Here is an 18,449-nt window from a genome sequence, read left to right on the forward strand (position 1 = left end):
AGTCCTACATCGGGCTCCCTGCTCAGTGGGGAGCCTGCTTCTCTCTCCCTCTGCTTGCTCTATTTATCTCATAAATAAATAAATAAATAAAATTTAAAGAATTAAAAAAATAACTAATCATTTAAAAAAAGGAAAAGGGGGGAGGGAATGTGTATTAGGGAAAAAAAAGAAAACCCACCCAGTCTTCCTCCCATAGTGGAAAGACCCAGCTCTTCCTTCTCTTATGTGCCTCCTTTACCCTCACTGCCACACTCACAACACTTCGGTCACCAAAATGTGGAGGAGTTTCCCCACACCCCGCAGCTCTCTGGGACATGGGCTGGATGTCCTACCACTGAACTCAACTTTGACACGATCTACCTGCACAATCTACTTGGAGATGGCATCAGACCCCACAGACGAAGGTCTCAGTCCCACAAGCACACTCCTCTCCTCACTTCAGATGTCAGTCACAGGGCCAGGCTGTCTCCTGTGCTTCTGAGCCACCAGTTAAAAATCAGAGGTTCCCAGGGTGCCTGGGTGGCTCAGGGGGTTTAAGCCTCTGCCTTCGGCTCAGGTCATAATCTCAGGGTCCTGGGATAGAGCCCTGCATTCTCAGGGTCCTGGGATGGAGGCCCACATCAGGCTCTCTGCTCAGCAGGGAGCCTGCTTCCTCCTCTCTCTCTCTGCCTGCCTCTCTGCCTACTTGTGATCTCTCTCTCTGTGTCAAATAAATAAACAAATAAAATCCTAAAAAAAAATCAGAGGTTCCCACGCCCCCCCCCCCGGTTGGGTTAATTTGCTAGAGTGGCTCCCAGAACTCAGGGAAACAGTTTGCTTACGTGTACCAGTTCACTGTAGAAGGCTAGGACAAAGGATACAGATGAACATCTAGACTGAAGCGAGGCTAGAGGTGTAGGGCAAGGTATGTGGGAAGGGGCACGGAGCTTCTCCAGGGGGAGCACTTTCCCAGCAACTTCATGGGCTCACCAACCTGGAAGCCCCCTAAATCTTGTAACTTTTGTGATTTTATGGAGGCTTCATCCCATAAACATAATCATTCTCTAACTCCGTTTTCCACCTTTCTCCTTTCTCAAGAGAATGGGGGCAGGGCTGAAAATTCCAAGCTTCTAATAAACTATTTGCTCCTTCTGGTGACCAGCTCTCATCCAGGAGACGTCCAGAAGCTCACCCAGAGTCACCTCATTAAAATAAAAGACACTCCTATCTCCCAAGGAAATTATAAGGATTTCAGGAGCTCTGTGCCGGGAACCAGGGGCAGAGACCAAATACATATTTCTAGTATCTCCCAGAATGATATTGAGTAAACAACTAACAAAGTCTGCACTATCCCAACACTTTAAAAATTCAAGAATGGTCAACACATGGTGTGCCCATCCCATCTATCCCCCCATAGCAGGGCCAGGAGTGGGTTCCCCAGTATCATTTCTTTTTTAAAAAACTGACACCTCTGGCCAGAAGGTGGGGGGAGCCTGTGATTCATGTCTAATTGAATCAGCATAATCTCATCCCCTGACCTTTGATATCGGTTCAGTGATAGGCAGATGGCATCATCTATGCCAATGAAACCCAATGAAAGGTTTTCTAGAAGTTTCCGGGGGAAGTTATTTCCCCACTCTGCTAGAGGAGTTTCTTAAAGATCTGCTCCCCCTTTCTATCTTCCCTTCTCAGTCTCCTTCAGTCTGGCTCTCTCCATCAGTTTTGCTTTTTGTCTCTCTGCCCCTCTTCAGATGAGAAGGAAAGGTGTGGCCCCAGGCATACTTGCCAGCCATCTTGCAACATGAGGGCAGCCATTTACCCTTAGGACAGAGAGACAGACAGGCCATGCTGACAGGTTTTTTTTTTTTTTTTTTTTTTTTTAATATGTGACCCAATTCTCATTCTCTTAAGCCACTTGGGTTGGGTTTGCTGTCACCTGCATGAAAACTCTAATGGATAAAGTACCCATTAGGACGGGATGGGGTCAGGACCACCACTCTCCTGGTGTCCTCAGAAGGGAGAAATGGTAGGTCCCAAAGAAGACAACTGAGAATCAAACTAGTATCTCCTGGGTATTGATTTCCCTTCAGCGGGAGCAGGAGACATTTGATTAGTCATGGGCAAGGAGACCTATAGGTTCCTACCCCCTAACCCAGTATCCCACATCCAGGTCAGACACCTCTCTTGCACCTATCCTTAGACAGGAAATGTGAGGCTTCTTTCCCTGGTTTCCAGAAGAGTAACCTGAGAATGGAAAAGGAAAGGAGTTGCTTGGAGCTGTGGTCCTGGGGACACAGAGGATGATGGGAGATTTGGTCTGGAGGACCATGAGGATCCTAGGGTCCTGAGGGAGTTTGGGTCCCAAAGACAGGATGCTGGGAACTGGACACTGAGGACAGAAAGAGGATCTGGAGCTGAAATCCCCTGGTGGGACAGGATGTAGACTGTTTTGGTAGTGGCGGGGATAAAGAGTAAGAATTTTCATAGTATATCTGTTTATCTGATTGTCAAAAGGGCATGGGAGAGGTTGAGATCTCCTACCTTCCAGGGTTTCTCACTCTTTCTGGGTCCTATGGGTGATAAACTTGGCCCAGGTCTATGATGTCCCACAGAAGTAGGCTAAGGGAGACCCACTTCCCAGGAGGGAAAGGGGACCCAAGTCTGGAGGGGTGATGGACCAAAATGGGAAGGGCACATAGAGAGAGGGGGACACAAAGAGATTAGGGCAAGAAGAGCAGGGAAGCGAGGTGGGGAAGCTGGTTCCTAGGGCTTGGGAAGCGTCCACAGGAGCCTCTCCCTCTCTGGGGCTCGGGACTCAGGCTTCCTTCCAGCTGGTTCGCTTTCAGGGGCCCCTTTTGGGAGAATGATGCATGATGTGGAAACACTGGATTCCCGGGTCTGGAAGGGTGGGGCCTGACCCCAGCCCCGCCCAGCCCTGCCCCGGGAGTTCTTGGACCTGCCCAGGCACCCCTCTGCTGTCTTCCCGGATCTCGAGGTGGCTCAGTTCACAACCTGTCATGTGACGCCTTCACCTTCACTCACCTGTCCGCAGCACACACCTCTCTCATTCACCTTTCCCACAAAACACACCTCCTCCCTCGGTGCTCACACCCTCACACAGCGCTCCTCTCCGCACTCCCCAAACCTTCACACACAGCCCTCACGGTTACTTTCCCCTCACACAACACCTGCACCTTCGCACGCCCTTCCACCAACATCCTCACGCTCACCTCTTCACACAACACCCAGCTCCTTCCCATTCTCCCGCACCCCCTGCACGCCTCCCCCCATCTCCCCAGCTCTTGGGGGTCGCACCCCCACCATCCCCCACCCCCATCAACCCGTGGTCCCCCTGGGTCTCCCGCCTCTCGGGTCCCGGCCCCGCCCCGGCCCCGGCCCCGCCCCGGCCCCGGAACCCCGCCCCCGGGCGGGCAGGGGGCGGGGCTCGGGGGCGGGGCGGGCGGCGCGGGCGGTGCAGGTGCCGGGCCGGGAGCGAGCGGCGGCGGCGGCGGCGGCGGCGGCGGCGGCGGCGGCACCATGGGCCGGGCCCGGCGCTTCCAGTGGCCGCTGCTGCTGCTGTGGGCGGCCGCGGCGGGGCCAGGTAGGGTCGAGGGCCAGGGTCGGCTGGCCGGGTCGGGGCGGGGGGCGCGCTGCGGTGACAGCCCGGCTGCCGCGGGGCCGCAGAGGCCGAACAATGCGCGCGGGGCCGGGCCGGGCCCCCTCCCCGGGACAAAGCGCAGCGCGGGCCGGGAGCCGGGAGCTGGGAGCCGCGAGCGGGGGAGGGGGACGCGGGCCCCGGCCGCTGTGCCGCAGTCCCCCCACCCTGCACAGGCCCCGATCCCGGCGGGGACAAAGGGACGGAGACCACCCCCCCCACACACACACACACGCAAGCCCGCCTTCTCCGGGCCGGTCCCGCTGTCCTTCTGTCCGGTCTCTGCGTCCCTCTGTCCGCCTGTCTCTGAGTCCCTTAGTCTCTCTCCTTGTCCCCCACCCTTGTCCTCTGTCCCTCAGTCTGGAAGTCCTGTCCCCCTGACTGTCCCCCTTTCTCCTTGCCTCCGTGTCCCCCACCTCTCCATCCTGTCTTTGTCCCCCACCTCTGTCCCTTGGTCTCTGTCCCTTTTTACTGGGTCACTCTGTCCCCCCATCATCATCTCTATTCCCTCTTCTCTGCCCCTCTATATTTCTGCCCTCTCGCTCTGCCCCCATTCTCCCTCTGTCCCTGTCTCACTGTCACCCTTGTTTCTCTGTCCCTCATCTGTCCCATCCCCTTGTCTCTATCCCCTGTCTTTCCTGCCTGTTTCTTTAGCCCCCTCTGTCACCTCTCTTCCTCATCCCCCACCGTCTATCCTCCTCCCACCCCACCCCCCAACCCCCCACCCCCATCCCTGTCCCAGGGTGTCCCTGTCCCCTGTCTCTCTGCCTCCCCTCTCTACCCTTACAACCTCCCCCATCTCCATCCTTCATTTCTCCATCCCTTTATCCCTCTGTCCCCCTGGAGAGGAATTGAGTCAGACAGGGCACCCTGAAGGGCCTTGGAGGGAAATGTGTGTGTATGTGTGTGTGTGGGGAAGTGTGTGAGGAACCTTGGCATGTGGGCACACACGTGGATTCAGCAATTGCCTCCCAAACGCTGCCCATCCCCAACCATTCACACACCCAGGCCATAACTTCTAGAGAAGACCCCCTCCAGGACAGGCAGGGAGCCGTCCACATATCCTCATCACACTCTGTGAAAAACCGGGGACCTCCAAGAGAGGGTGACCCTGAGGCTGGGGACAAGGTCAGGAAACGTCACCCACACACTCACACTCCCACAGTGCGTGTGTGCCTCGATCCTACCACAGGCCCCCCCACCAACTCCCTGGTGGGGAAGGCTGCTCTTAGGGGGAGTGCAGCACCAGAGCAGCACCGGGAAGCGGGAAGGGCAGGAAGCCGTGTAGAGATTTGGGAGAGGCGGGTAGCCAGATGGCACAGGGCTGGGGGGCTGAGTTTATTTAAATCCCGCCTGCTGCCATTCACCCCAGTGGGGGCTGTTGAGCACCCTCCGCTCTTTGGGCCTCAGTACCCCTTTCTGTAAAGTGAGGATGTTGAACTCAGTGACCTGAAAGGGAACTCCAGCTCAGACCTCCCAAGGGGTTTCTAGCAAGTTGGGTGCGGTTACAACAGCCCCCCCACCTCACCTCGCCCCACCCCTGCAGAGTTTGAGGCAGAGCTTTCCTCTCCTCAAGACCAGGTGAGGGGCAAAGCTGACTTCTTTTGCCGCCCCTTGCTTTATTCTACAGTCTTCTGCCACTGCTTGAAACTTTCATCATTTCTTCCTCTCTTTGCAGCAGACACGCCACAGTTTCCCAGATGAGTGCTTTGGTACCACATTGCCATCCAGTTTTTATTTTTCTCTCTTTCTTTTTTAGGCCCCAAAACCAGATTCCTAGAATCCTAGAACCAATGAGTCCAGTAAACAAAGAACCTGAGGGTATCTTAAAACACTGACACCTTCAGGATCCTAGAATCCCAAAGTCTTTAGAATCTTGACACCTTTAAAATCCTAGGACCTTGATAGCGTTAGGATTCTAGCCTCTTGACATCTTTAAAATTCTGAGATCTCGACTGAATCTTGACGCCTCTGATATCTAGAATTTTGACAGCTTAGACTGTCATGGGATGGAGTCTCAGAATCAGGAGGTGGACCAAGATGACGGCCTACCCAGTTCAGGGATCCTTTCTCCAGCATTCCTGGGAAGGTAGCTCGATAGGCTTGGTTCTCATTTTAAAGTCACTGTGTCCTGGCACCCTAATCCCTTCGGTAAACTTTCTCTAAATTAAACAGCACAGGGCTTTACAAGTTGGGAGAGAGCTGGGTATCCTGGGGAGCCCTCTGGACGGGGAGCCAAGGGATCGGCCTCTCTCTGGTGTAATTTCATGTTCGCCTCTGTCCCTTCCTGAGCCTCACTTTCCCCTTCTGTACCATATGCGCTAGGGAGCCAGAGTACCTGGTGTCAGAGGGCCCTGCCTGCTTTCCTTCTCACTGGGTATTTCTGAATGACCTTGGCCACCAGATCTGAGGGGGTAGCCCATGGTCCCCACCTCATCTTCCTCTTTGTCACCCCCCTTCCTCTCTCTCCTTGGCCAGCCAGCAGGAATGGGGCTGGAAGATGGGGTCCCTTTGTGCCCTTTCAAAAACGAATTCTGTCTTTCCTGGCTTACACATCTGCCAAGAACACCGGAGAAGGATGATGAGATTTATGCCAAAGGAAGGAAGGGCCCAGGGCGGGCAGCGGAAAGGAAGTGAGAAACAGGGAGATGTGTTGCCGCCCAGATGCACGCGGGCAGAACCAGAGATTCCCAGGCCCAGAATCAGATAGAACTGAAAGGGGCAGAGAAAACAGATATCCAGATACAAAGACAAGACAGAGAGACTGTTAAGAGTTAGGGGGGCTCTGTAGAAGCGGGGTGGGGGGGGCTTGTTGATCCCAAATGTTTTCCTCCCAAGTGATTCACTTTTCCCTGCTAAAGTTCTGACCGGCCCCTCTGAGATCAGGGGGACCTTCCATCCAGTATGAGTCACCCTGGGGTGCAGGTCTTGGGACGTTTCTGTTCCTGACCCCCACCCACCCATGAGCCAGATGCCCGAGTCCCCAGAGCAGGGGTCAGGTTCTGCAGTGGATTCCAAGACCTTAGACACAGCAGGGCTGGGGCCTGGGGTGGGTTAATGTCGTGCGAGCCTGGCCTGTCCCCGTCTTGGGGAACACAAAGGCAGCTTTCTCTCTGGGTGGGGGAGGTGGGGGGGTGCCTGGAGACAGTCAGACTTGCCAGCGCCCAATGGCCTGTGGCACCAAGACCAAGCACCCACTGGTTCCTGCCAGTGTGGACCCCAAGCCTGTCTCAGGCCCTTAAGTCCTCTGGGAGCCCGGCCCCAAGGCTCCTCTGCAGGCTCTCAGTGGGCAAGAGGGCAGGGACAGAGCCTGGGCTCTCCTGGGAGGGGGTGAATAGAGGGGACTGGGGGTGGAGGATAGGACAGTGAGGGCTCAGTGCAGGCTTGCACCCTTCCCAGAGGGAGCAGGAATTCCCCCATGACCCCACACCCAGGGGGAACCTCCCACCCCCTGGCTGGGCCCGAGGCCCAGAATCTAGGGAGTTCCGAATATCCCAGGAACGTGAGGGGGGCCACAGGGGACACTTTGTGTGTGAGGCTGCTGACTCACCCCTACGCCCCCACCTGAAGCTTGGTCCCTTGTCCCCCTTGGAGAGGGACAGGGGGCTGGGAGGAAGGCAGGACTGTGGTTCTGAGGGTTGAAGACTGTGGACCAGGAGTCAAGTTTCTGGGAGAGGAGGAGGCTGGGGGCCAGGACTCCTGGGTCCAAGGGAGGAGGGGCTGGGGTTTTAGACTCCTGGGTCTGAGGTAGAAGGCAATGGGTCCTGAAAGTGTGTGTGTGGGGGGGGGGGGCGGTGTGTGTGTGTGTAGGGGGCTGGGGGCTTGGACTCCTGGGTCTGAGGAGAGAAGAGACCTGAGGGTCCATACGCCTAGCAATAGAAGTACAGACTACGGACTCCTGGGAGAGGAAGGGGCTGGGGGTCCCACTCCAGGTTTCTGAGGGAGGAGGGGCTGGGACCCTGATGCCTAGGTCCTGCGAATACAGGCGCCTTCACAAGGCTGAGCTGGGGAAGAATTGACGCTTTGTGCTAGGATGTTCGGACTCCGCCATTGATGGGGGGCTAAGGGGGGGTTCATTCAGGAGGCAGGGATGTACCACCTCCCTAGGGGAGGAAGTGGGGGAAGGAGGCATGAAGCCATGAGCCCCCTGGGGAGCGGATACAGAGGGGGTGGCTGTGACCTTCCCGGAACCATGACCTTGAGACTCCCTTGGGTATTTGCTGACTCAGGACCCAGGAAGTGCTCCCCCCACCCCGTTTAGTCTCCGTGGAAACATCCAGCAGCTGTGCACTCTGGACCCCTGGCTCCTGGGTCCTGAAGGAGGAGGGGGCTGGAAGCCCAGACTCCTGGGTTTGAAGGGGGAGAAGATTGGGACTCAGGATTTCTAGGGTTGCAGGAGGAAGAGGAGGCTAAGAACCCAAACTCCTGGATCCTGACTGGAGAAGGAGGCTAGGAGCCTGGACTCCTGGATCCCAGGAGGAGGCAGTGGGAGGTTGGATTCCCGGATCTAAGGGAAGAGAGGGCTGGATTCTGGGTCTCTACATATCACCTGCTTGGCCACTCTTTCCCAGGTCCTCCCAGTCCCTTTTTCCAGGCACCATCCCCATGACGACTCCAGGCTGTCAACACCGTTTAAAGGGCCAGTGCCCCAGTCCCAAAAGCTTCGCCCTCTCAGACCAGAAAGTCCCGCCTCACCACCCCCCAACTCCCCAACCCCGAAACAAAAGCTCCTGGGACATTAATATTCCAGGCACGGACACTGTTGGTTACTGACTCCTCAGGAGGGGGAGGGAACAAGACAAAAGCCCCCCACCCTCACTCCATGTGCACCCGCAAGCAGAGAGCAGAGGAATAATTGAGGGGGGAACAGATGTAGAGTTCCTGATGGCTCCCAAGAGATGTTGAGTTTCTGCCACTGTCTTGCCTGGGACCCCTGAGCCTCATTCTCCACATCTGTAAAATGGGGGGCTAGCACTGGGCTAGCCCTGAGGTCCAGGATCTATGGATAGGCTTTAAGATGGTTGTTTGTTTGTTGTTGGTTTTTTGTGGTGGTTTTTTTTTGTTTGTTTGTTTAGGCACCAGAATGTGCAGGCAAGCCAGTTTTCCTGTGCATGGGTATGTTTCTGGACTTGTAATAACAGGAGCTTTGCAGGAAGGGCTCCCCAGGCTCCAGGCCCTGGCATCATCCCCCTTTTACATAGAGGGCATCAAAAAAGTCACACCACTTGCCCAGGGTCACAAAGATGGCCAGTGGTCCAGCTGGGATCAACCCAGGTGTTTAGGAGGAGAATGATGACGTCTCAAAGTCATCAGGAGGCAGAAGTCAAATCCTGTCTGACATAAGCTGTTCATTCCTCCGTCTCCCAGACATGGACCGAGTTTCAGGCACACTTTGAGGCACTAGGGGTGCGGCAGCAAAACCAGTGGATGACACCCCTGCCTTCGTGGGGTATGTATTCTAGTGATGGGGGACAAATACAATCACCAAGTAAGCAAACTAACAAAATAACTTCAGGGAGATCTCCGTAGAAGAAATAGTACAAATGGCATGGCAGAGAAAGTGTTCTGGGGGCAGAGGGACCAGGTGTGAGTGGAGGACTCCCTGAGGAGGTGTGGATGCGAGTGAGCAGAGACCTGATGAGAGCATGAGGGAGGCAGTTGTGGGAAGATCAAGGGCAAAGAACTGCAGGCCAAGGGAAGTGTAAGGGCCCTGAGGTGGCGTCATGCTCGGTGAGTCTGAGGAACTTGGAGGCCAATGAGCCTGGAATGAAGGGAGTAGCGGGAGGGTGGCTGGAACTGCCGTCAGGGAGGGGCCAGGCCACACAGCACCTTGAAGGCCCAGGGAAGGAGGCCAGATTTTATTCTCAATGTCATGGGCAGCCTTCAGAGCATCTTAAGCAGAGAGATGACTTGATCTGATTTACCTTCTTGAAAAATCCATTTGGCTGCTGTGTGGAGAATGGCCTGAGGGGAGGCAGGCATGAAAGCAGGGAGCCCGGGGAGTAAACTCTTGAAGGTCAAGGTAAGAGATGGTGTCATCGGACTAGGGTGGTGGTAGAGGAGGTAAAAAAAAAAAAAAAAAAAGTGAATTGCTTTGGGTGTTTTAGAGGTAGATGGATAGATCTTGCTGATGGAATGGATGTCAGAGTGAGGGAAAGGTTTTTAGGCCTGAGCAACTGGTTGGAGGTTGTGATATTTACGGAGATTGAGAAAACATGGAGAGGAAAATACTTAAGGCCAGGATTGGACATATTAAGCTGGATGTTCCAGGAGGTGCTAAATTAACCCCTAATAGTGGCTTATATACACAAAGCATGATATTCAAACCTCAGCTAAGTCCAAAAGTAGACAGCCAGCTCCACATCATCACCAGAGATTCAGGCACCTTGGGGCTCTTAGTTCCACCATCCCTACTGCTCTTGTCCTCTTGTCAAAATGGCTGCCAGAACTCCAGGCCTCACATCCTAGTTCCAGGCAGCATAAAGGTGACCTAGAAGAAGACTGACTTATCCCCTTTGTTTAGGAAGTCCTCCCCAAATTACCACATGAATTACCAGAGGAGTTAGTTTTCCTTCTATCAAACGGGATGAAAGTTTATCACATGGCCTCACTTAGCTGCAAGGGAGTCTGGGAAGTATTTTTTCTGCTGGACATAGGGCATCCATAAATACACTCAGGTTCTTTTACTAAGAAAAGGGAATTATGGGTCCTGGCTAGAAAGCTAGCTGTCTCTGCCTCCATCCTCCAGAATTTATCTTTTCTACCCCTCAGCATCCCAGTCAGGTTACCTAGCCCTGTTACAGGGAATATAACGTTTCTGATGGGCTATTACACTGATTTATGTGTACCTCCCCGTAAATCTGGAAGGCCTTCCAGGGCAGGGTCCTTATCTGACTCATCTCTGGGCACCCAGCCCCTAAACACCTACCTACATTCAGGAAACGCTTGAATGAATGGGCCATAAGAGACACGAAGCTATAGTTATCCCACATTTAAAGGTAAATAACCCAATCTGGTCATGGCACTTTTCCTGTTTAAAAACCTCCCTCCACCAGCCTTCAGAATAAAAGCTCATCTCCTAGCTTGGCATTCATGGCCCCTCACTAGCACATCCCGGAACCTTTCCCCAGTGCTGCACACAGTTCCTTCCACCCAGACAGCCAGGAGGGGATGTGGAAGCAAACTATGGAATTAAGAGAGAGTTCTAGATGCAGATTCTGCGCCCCCCACCCCCCACTGCGCCTTACCTTGAGCAAGTCATTTTCTCTCTCCAGACCAGTTTTTCTCATCTCTCAAATGGGAATTAAAAAACCCTGGGGATTGATAATAGTGCCCAGCTTATTCGGGTATCATGGTGAGGAGATGGAAATTGTACAGCTGATACCCTTACTGCAGAGCCTGACACAAGTGCCTAATAAACACTAGCTACCACTATGTGGTTATTTTATTTTGAAGATGACCGTGACAGTGATGATGGTGACGCTGATGAACCCCAGCTCTGAGCTCCACTCTAGGCTGTGCCCCTGCTGAAAATACCCCCTTACTAATCCCCTGCCTTGTTCCTCTGATGGATTAATCCGGATAGGTTAACTGCAATAACGTGAGCCTTGAAATCTCAACGGCTTAACAAAAAAGTGAATTTCTCATTCGTGTCACAGTCTTGTGCAGGCAGGTCGCAAGGGACAGTCAGTCAGGGCCCTGGGCTCCTTCCAGCTTGTGATCCTGTCTTCCTAAGGCTCCTCGGGGTCCTCTCCATTCAGCCAGCGAGAAGGATCTCTAGTGATATGAGCTAGACTGGAAGGGGTGTCTCTCTGTTCCACCTACATCCCATTGGCCAGAACCCAGTCACATGGCCCCAGCTGAGTACAAGGGATCGTAGGAAATGTAGCCTGATCGTGTGTCGTACCAGTTAACTTTAGCAGTGTAACAGACCCTCTAGAACATGGTAGTTTGCAACAAGAGTCATGTTATTTGCTTATGACTCTGGGAGTCAGCGGTTTGGACTGAATTGGCTGGGGAGTTCTTCTGGTCTCAGCTGGAGTCCCTCAGGAGGCTGCAGTCACCTGGGGCTGGAGGGATCAGGATGGCCCCATTCACATGACTGGCAGGTGGTGTTGGCTCCTGGTTGGGCTTCTCTCTCCACGTGGTCCCTTGCCGTCAAGGAAGCTGGTCTGGGAGTCTTCACCCAAGGGTCTCAGGACAGCAAGAAGGCATGAATGGAAATGGCAAGGCCTGGGCTCCAGAACTCTAAACAGTATCACTTTTAGGAAATTCTGTTGGCCATGGCAAGTCACAGGGCCTGCTCAGATTCACAAGGCCAGAGTGTCCCCTGAATGAGAGGAGGAGCGAAGTCAACTTAAAAAGGACACGTGCAGGGATGGGAAGGAAATTGTGGCCGTCTTTGCAGATAGACTACAACGGGTGCCCAGGTGTGGAAGATGGGCAGCTTCCCACACCTGGTGATCTGCTCGCTCTAAGATCTGGGTCCAGTGGAGCTTCCTTCCAGAACTTTCTTTGATCACCCATCTCCCTAGGTGGCCCTGGTCTCTCCCCTTCCCCTGGGCTCCTGGTGTGCCCCATGCTGTCCCCATTAGAACACATACCAATGGATCTTGAAGGCAGCCCCTCTGGATGGATTTTCTCCATCTCCCAGAGTCCAGCCCTCAGGAAATGGAGGAGGATGCGATGGACTGAATGAGAGGGGAAAGAAAGAGATTGGCGGTTTGGCTGGGGGAGGAACAGAGGGAGAGAGAAAAGACTGAATTGCAGCCCTCAACTAGTTTCTCTGTCTACTGGTCCAGGGGCTGGACAGGAAGTACAGACAGAGAATGTGACCGTGGCGGAGGGAGGGGTGGCGGAGATAACCTGCCGTCTTCACCAGTACGATGGGTCCATAGTTGTCATTCAGAACCCAGCCCGGCAGACCCTCTTCTTCAATGGCACCCGCGGTGAGTGCTGGGGTAGGGAATCTTGAGTCTTGAAGGAGGAGGGCTGGGGCCCAACCCCTGTGTCCTGAAAGAGGACAGAGCCAGAGTGGAGAGTGTGGACTCTTGGGTCCTGACATTGTGGAGCTAGGGGTCTGGACTCCTGGTCCTGTGGGCAGGAGGGCCTGCATCATTCTAGGTCCCCAAGGGAAAAACTAGGTGGGCCCCTTAGATGCACAGGTATGGCTGGCTGGAGAAAGGACACAGAGCGGGGATCTTTAAGCTCCTGGTGGAAGGGCGGGACCCCTCAAGCCAGGATTCCCCAGCTTCATCCCTTCCTATTCCATTCTGTCTAGCCCTGAAGGACGAACGTTTCCAGCTTGAGGAGTTCTCCCCACGCCGCGTGCGGATCCGGCTCTCAGATGCCCGCCTGGAAGACGAGGGGGGCTACTTCTGCCAGCTCTACACGGAGGACACCCACCACCAGATTGCCACGCTCACTGTATTGGGTAACGCCTCCCCTCCTCAGCCTCAACCCCCCTCTCCTTTTTCCTCTGCTTCTCTCTTATCCTGAGCCTTGATTTTTTAAACCTGGTTGTTTTTTAACCTCCTGGACACCTGGCCCCGGTAAACACAGCGGGTCTTCCTGGCCTCTAGCCTGGGTTTGACCGCCCCCCCGCCCCCCGGGACCCGTGTTACTTTGAGTCCACCTAGTGCCTCCGCTGACCGCCCCCCTTACCTCTTCCTTCCTACGGCAGTGGCCCCAGAGAATCCCGTGGTGGAGGTTCGGGAGCAGGCGGTGGAGGGAGGCGAGGTGGAGCTCAGTTGCCTAGTTCCGCGGTCGCGCCCTGCCGCGGTCCTGCGCTGGTACCGCGACCGCAAGGAGCTGAAAGGTACCACCTGGGGTGCGGGGGCGGGAGGGGAGGTGCCGGCGGGGGCGTGGGACCGAGAGGAGGCGGGGCTTGGAGAAGAGCGCGCGGACAGACAGTGACCGCTCGATGTGCAGCGATGAAATGAACTGATAGAGAAGAGGGCGTGGGAGTGAGAGAGAGAAGTTCTGGGACGCGGCTTTGGGACGGTGGGCTTGGTTCGGGGGGTGGGGCGAGGCTTGGAGGCCGGGGAGCGCGGCCGGCGGATAAGTGGCGGAGCCTGGCTTACTGCGCGCTTAGGTTTGGGCTGGTGGGCGGGGTGGGTACCCCCTCGGCGGGCGTAGCCCGACCCTGGCCTGACAGCTTCCCCGCCCCGCCTGGCAGGAGTGGGCAGCGGCCAGGAAAATGGCAAGGTCTGGAGCGTGGCGAGCACAGTGCGGTTTCGCGTGGACCGCAAGGACGACGGCGGCATCGTCATCTGCGAGGCGCAGAACCAGGCGCTGCCCTCCGGGCACAGCAAGCAGACGCAGTACGTGCTGGACGTCCAGTGTAAGTGCCTGGCGGGCCGGGACCGGAGACAGGGCTGGGGTGGGGGTGGGGGGACCAGAGGGTCCCAACGCCAGCCGCTTGCCCCCGGGAGGGTTTCCAGCCCCGCGTGATGACCTGAACCAGCACTCTCCCATCTAACTTCCGCCCACAGACTCCCCCACGGCCCGGATCCACGCCTCCCAAGCTGTGGTGAGGGAGGGAGACACGCTGGTGCTAACGTGTGCTGTATCGGGGAACCCTAGGTAAGCTCCTGGACCCGAGACTCCTGGGTCCTGACCAGAAGATCGGGGACCTGGACGCCTGCGTCTCGGGGAAGAGGGAGGGGACTGAGCGAACAGAGCGGCCTGGGGCCCGGACTTCTGTGTCCTGCGGGAGGAGGAGTCTGGGGGTTTGGGCTTGTGGATCTTGAGGAAGGAAGCTGTGGGGCCCTGGGCTCCTGGATTCTGACAGTCGAACAGGCAGTGGGCGGGAGGCTGGGTTCCTGAGACTGGTGTTGGGTGGGAGTTGCGCCCGGGACTGCAGGTTTTACCGGAAGGATAGGTCTAGTAAGGACCCTGTTATTTGGGAGATGCTACTTATCTAGATTATTGAGAAGTCAGAACTGGATGTTGGCGCCTGTGTCCGTAACTCTCACTATACTTTGCTCATGCCCAGGCCAAACCAGATCCGCTGGAACCGCGGGAATGAGTCTTTGCCAGAGCGGGCTGAGGCCGTCGGGGAGACGCTAACACTGCCAGGCTTGGTATCAGCAGATAATGGCACCTACACTTGCGAGGCGTCCAACAAGCACGGCCACGCGAGGGCGCTCTATGTACTCGTGGTCTACGGTGAGGGCAGGCCGCGGCCGGCCAGGGGGCGGGGCCTCGGAGGAGGCCTCCGGTCGTCCCGGGTGGGGCGGGGCCTTGGGAATGGGCAAGCTGCTTTGGACTGTCTGAGGGGTTTTCAAGGGGCCTGTGCAAAGTGTGATTCCTTGGGGTCAACGGCCACCAGAACTCCTGGAGTTCTGCGGCCAGATTGACCGTCTGGTTTCACACTGAGCTCCGCAGTGTCCTATTGCGGGTAACTTTGCGCCTTAGTTTCCTCACCGGTTAAGTGGAAATAAACAATAGCACCTAACTCATAGGGTTGTGAAGATTATATGAGCTAAATATATAAGGCGGTTGGAATGGCCCCGAGCACAAAATAAGTGTTATGTGTTTAGCCCTTATGACGGTGGGACAGGCATTTCGGAGGTTGTTGGGCCCTAGCGCAGCATTTTAAATACCTGGAGCGCTTTAGACAAGATGGGAAGGGATTTGGACCTGAGGTTCTGTGAGTCCCAGGAGCTGAAAGAAATGGGATTTCCTGTTTCTGTTCTTTGGGGAGTGGGGTGGAGGGAGGAATAGTGGGATGGTATTGGCAAAAGGTCTCAAGGGCTCGGTCGGTCGGGCAGTGTACAAACCAACCTGCACGCATTCTTTGTGGAAGTGGAGCATCAGGAAAGAGTGGAGCCGGGACAAGGGGCCAGGAGTGGCAGTAATTTGAGGGGCGAGGCACATACAAGCGCAGTTAGTTGTGTGGTTTGGTTCAAGAGATCAGCAGCGATGGGGCAGGGCTGGGACCGTCCTCCGATGACCTGGTCCTGCGCCCTGTCTCTCTGGCAGACCCAGGTGCGGTGGTAGAGGCTCAGACGTCGGTGCCCTACGCCATTGTGGGCGGCATCCTGGCGCTACTGGTGTTTCTGATCATATGTGTGCTGGTGGGCATGGTCTGGTGCTCAGTACGGCAGAAGGGTGAGTGGGGGCGGGGTCTGAATTCAGCGAGGGGTGTCGTTGGTTGTGGGATCGGGAGGGGGAGGGGCATAGGGCTGGATTGGTAAGAGGGCGGGTGTACAGCCAAGGGGATACAGGGGTGGAACCCAGACCCTGAGTTAGAAATCCACCGGCACCTGGGGCCAAAATTCCAAAAGGGCGGACCTTTCTGCCACGACTCTAAAAGGGGTGAAACGTTGAAGGCGAATTAAGGCCGTGGGTTTGAATAAAACAATTTATCTTCCTAATTGTTGGATTCGTTGGGAGCAGAGCAAGGGAACACCGCCAAGAGAATGGATAAGGGTGGTCTTTCTGTGAACTTTTGGAGTCTTCCTAATTCTGCTTTTACCTCTTTCTCTCTGCCCCTGTTTTGCTATCCCCTGCACTTGATGCTCTCTTCCTGTATGTTCCATTTCTCCCTCTTTCTTCGCCTGGTATGTCTTGTCTGTCTCCCTCTTCCTGTATATTTCTGTACAACTCCTGGGTCCACATATATGTTGCCTCTGCCTGGGGGTCTCTCACCCCTCAGGCTCCTATCTGACCCACGAGGCCAGTGGCCTGGATGAGCAGGGAGAAGCAAGAGAAGCCTTTCTCAATGGCAGCGATGGACACAAGAGGAAAGAAGAATTCTTCATCTGACCCCACCTCCACCCAGGCCTGGGCCTGGTCCTGGGCTGGGGTCCACCCCACTGCCAGCTGCAAAGACATTTACCAGAGTCTGGGATGGTGGGCTTCTCCCCCCACCACTAACACCTCAGACACTTGGGCAGGGATGGGGGTGTCAGATCCCGAGTCTCTGCAAGGGCCAGAAGCAAGGGCCCAGAAGTCTGGGGCCCCCAGGGGGCAGGGACCAAAGGTCCAGACCCCCCAAGTCCAGGGAGGGCGGTAGGGTTTGGGTTGGGGAAAGATAACTGGGGGAAGGCCAGGGCCCCTAGGCTGCAGAACCAGGTCTTGTGGGTAGGGGGTCAGATTCTGGGAAGGGTGGGGTGGGCAGGGAAGGGGAACACAGATTTCTTTGGGGGTCCCAGACCCCATGCCAGCCATTGTAGGAGTTCCACAGAGCTCTGGGCACCTCTTTGCAAAGCCATGTTTGCACGGTGGGGGTAAGGGTGGGGGGAGGGCATGGAAACAGGGATTCTGTGTCTTTGTGTCATAACTTTGATGGGGGCGATGAGGGAGACAGCCCCAACCCTTTTCTCCAATCCCCAGGTTCCTGGGCTCCCCTTCCCTCCACCTCCTTCCCCCCTATCTGTCCTATCCATATTTGTCTCTCTGTCCACCCACTCCTTGGGGGGGCCTTCCCTGTCTCTCCTCCAGGCCCTCCAGGGAGAGGGAAAGGAGTTTGGGGAGGGGGTGCGTTGGTCTCTATGGTTTTATATATAATATATTAAAAAAAAAAAGTAAAAATCTGTATGAAAATATCAGATTGCACCCCCCTCCCCTCATTCCTGGCTTTTGCCCCCTTTTTCTTGTAAAAAAAACAAAAACAAAAACAAAACACATTTTGTACGGGGAGGGGAACAGGGAGGGGGTTTGGCAATCCCACTAACCACCATTAAACTGAGGAGAGAACAAGTGTCAGGTGGCTGTGTGTCTGTCCCTCTGCCCAGAGCTGTACTATGTTGGGAGGGGAACTGGACTAAGGGAGGGAGGAGGGAGAAGAGTAAGATGGTTACTGGTGGATGGTTCAAGACAGGAGAGGGTCCTTACCTCACTGTATGAGGGAGGTAAGGAGGGCACCTCCCCTTTTCCAAGAAATCTGTTTTTTTTTTTTTTTTTTTTTTTTTGTCTTTTTTTCCCCTGGCCACTCCATCAGCCAAAGGTCACTGAGTCCTGTCTCTTCAGTAGTAGATCCAATGGCTTGGATCCTTACCCTGGCTTACCCCTACCCCTGATGTCAGCCTCCTTTAATGACTCACATCTCACCCTGGCAACACCTGTCCCTGCTCTGCTCAAAACCCTTCACCTCTAGGTCAAGTCAAACCCCTTTAGCCTGGCATTTCTGACCCCTCACTCATTCAACTAAATTTTAAATGAGTGATTCTAATTTTAGACTAAAAAATATATTGACCCCTTACTTTGTGCCAAGTGCTGCTCAAAGATGTGGAGATGCCATGGTGAACAAAATAGGCAAATGTTAGGTGTTCTAGATGCCTTAGTACTAATCTGAACCTTGATCCTGTTCTAGGCCCTGTTGACACAAAGAAAAAGGGTGACTCCATTATAACCCTCTCAAAGCTTCCATGAGGAAAACAGACTGAGCAAGAAAGCAAAAAAACAACCCTAAATTTCAGATGCCATAATTACCCTTAAGATAAAACTCAGTGTAAGGGGATGTGGGGTATTATTAACTTATTATGGAAGACTTGAACTGCAGAAGTAGACAGGACAAACGAAGTCCCATGCACCCTTCACCCCAGGTTCCATAACTACTGACTCATGGCCAAACCTATTTTATCCACAACCCTACTCACTTTTCTTTTCTTTTCTTTTTTTTTTTTTTTTAAGATTTTATTTATTTATTTATTTGACAGAGACAGATCACAAGTAGGCAGAGAGGCAGGCAGAGAGAGAGAGAGGAGGAAGCAGGCTCCCTGCTGAGCAGAGAGCCCGCTGCGGACTCGATCCCAAGACCCTGAGATCATGACCTGAGCCGAAGGCAGCGGCCCAACCCACTGAGCCA

The 18,449-nt window shown here is 54.8% G+C and overlaps 1 protein-coding gene across 1 annotated transcript; it reads left to right on the plus strand.

Moving 5' to 3' along the window:
- Positions 1-3,446: 3,446 nt before the first annotated feature.
- Positions 3,447-17,341, plus strand: CADM4 (cell adhesion molecule 4). Its single transcript, XM_059153769.1, has 9 exons — positions 3,447-3,580; positions 12,436-12,582; positions 12,915-13,067; positions 13,317-13,451; positions 13,812-13,976; positions 14,128-14,218; positions 14,631-14,803; positions 15,620-15,748; positions 16,296-17,341. The coding sequence occupies exons 1-9, from the start codon at positions 3,517-3,519 to the stop codon at positions 16,403-16,405; spliced, it is 1,167 nt and encodes a 388-aa protein (XP_059009752.1). The 5' UTR covers positions 3,447-3,516; the 3' UTR covers positions 16,406-17,341.
- The last annotated feature ends 1,108 nt before the right edge of the window (positions 17,342-18,449 follow it).

Source organism: Mustela lutreola, chromosome 16 (genome assembly GCF_030435805.1).
Source record: "Mustela lutreola isolate mMusLut2 chromosome 16, mMusLut2.pri, whole genome shotgun sequence".
NCBI classification, from domain to species: Eukaryota; Metazoa; Chordata; class Mammalia; order Carnivora; family Mustelidae; genus Mustela; species Mustela lutreola.

Coding starts and splice junctions, on each gene's coding strand:
- CADM4 (XM_059153769.1), top strand. CDS start 3,517: ATGGGCCGGGCCCGGCGCTTCCAGTGGCCGCTGCTGCTGCTGTGGGCG. Junction 13,977..14,127: donor GTACGTGCTGGACGTCCAGT/GTAAGTGCCTGG, acceptor TTCCGCCCACAG/ACTCCCCCACGGCCCGGATC. Junction 14,219..14,630: donor GCTGTATCGGGGAACCCTAG/GTAAGCTCCTGG, acceptor GCTCATGCCCAG/GCCAAACCAGATCCGCTGGA.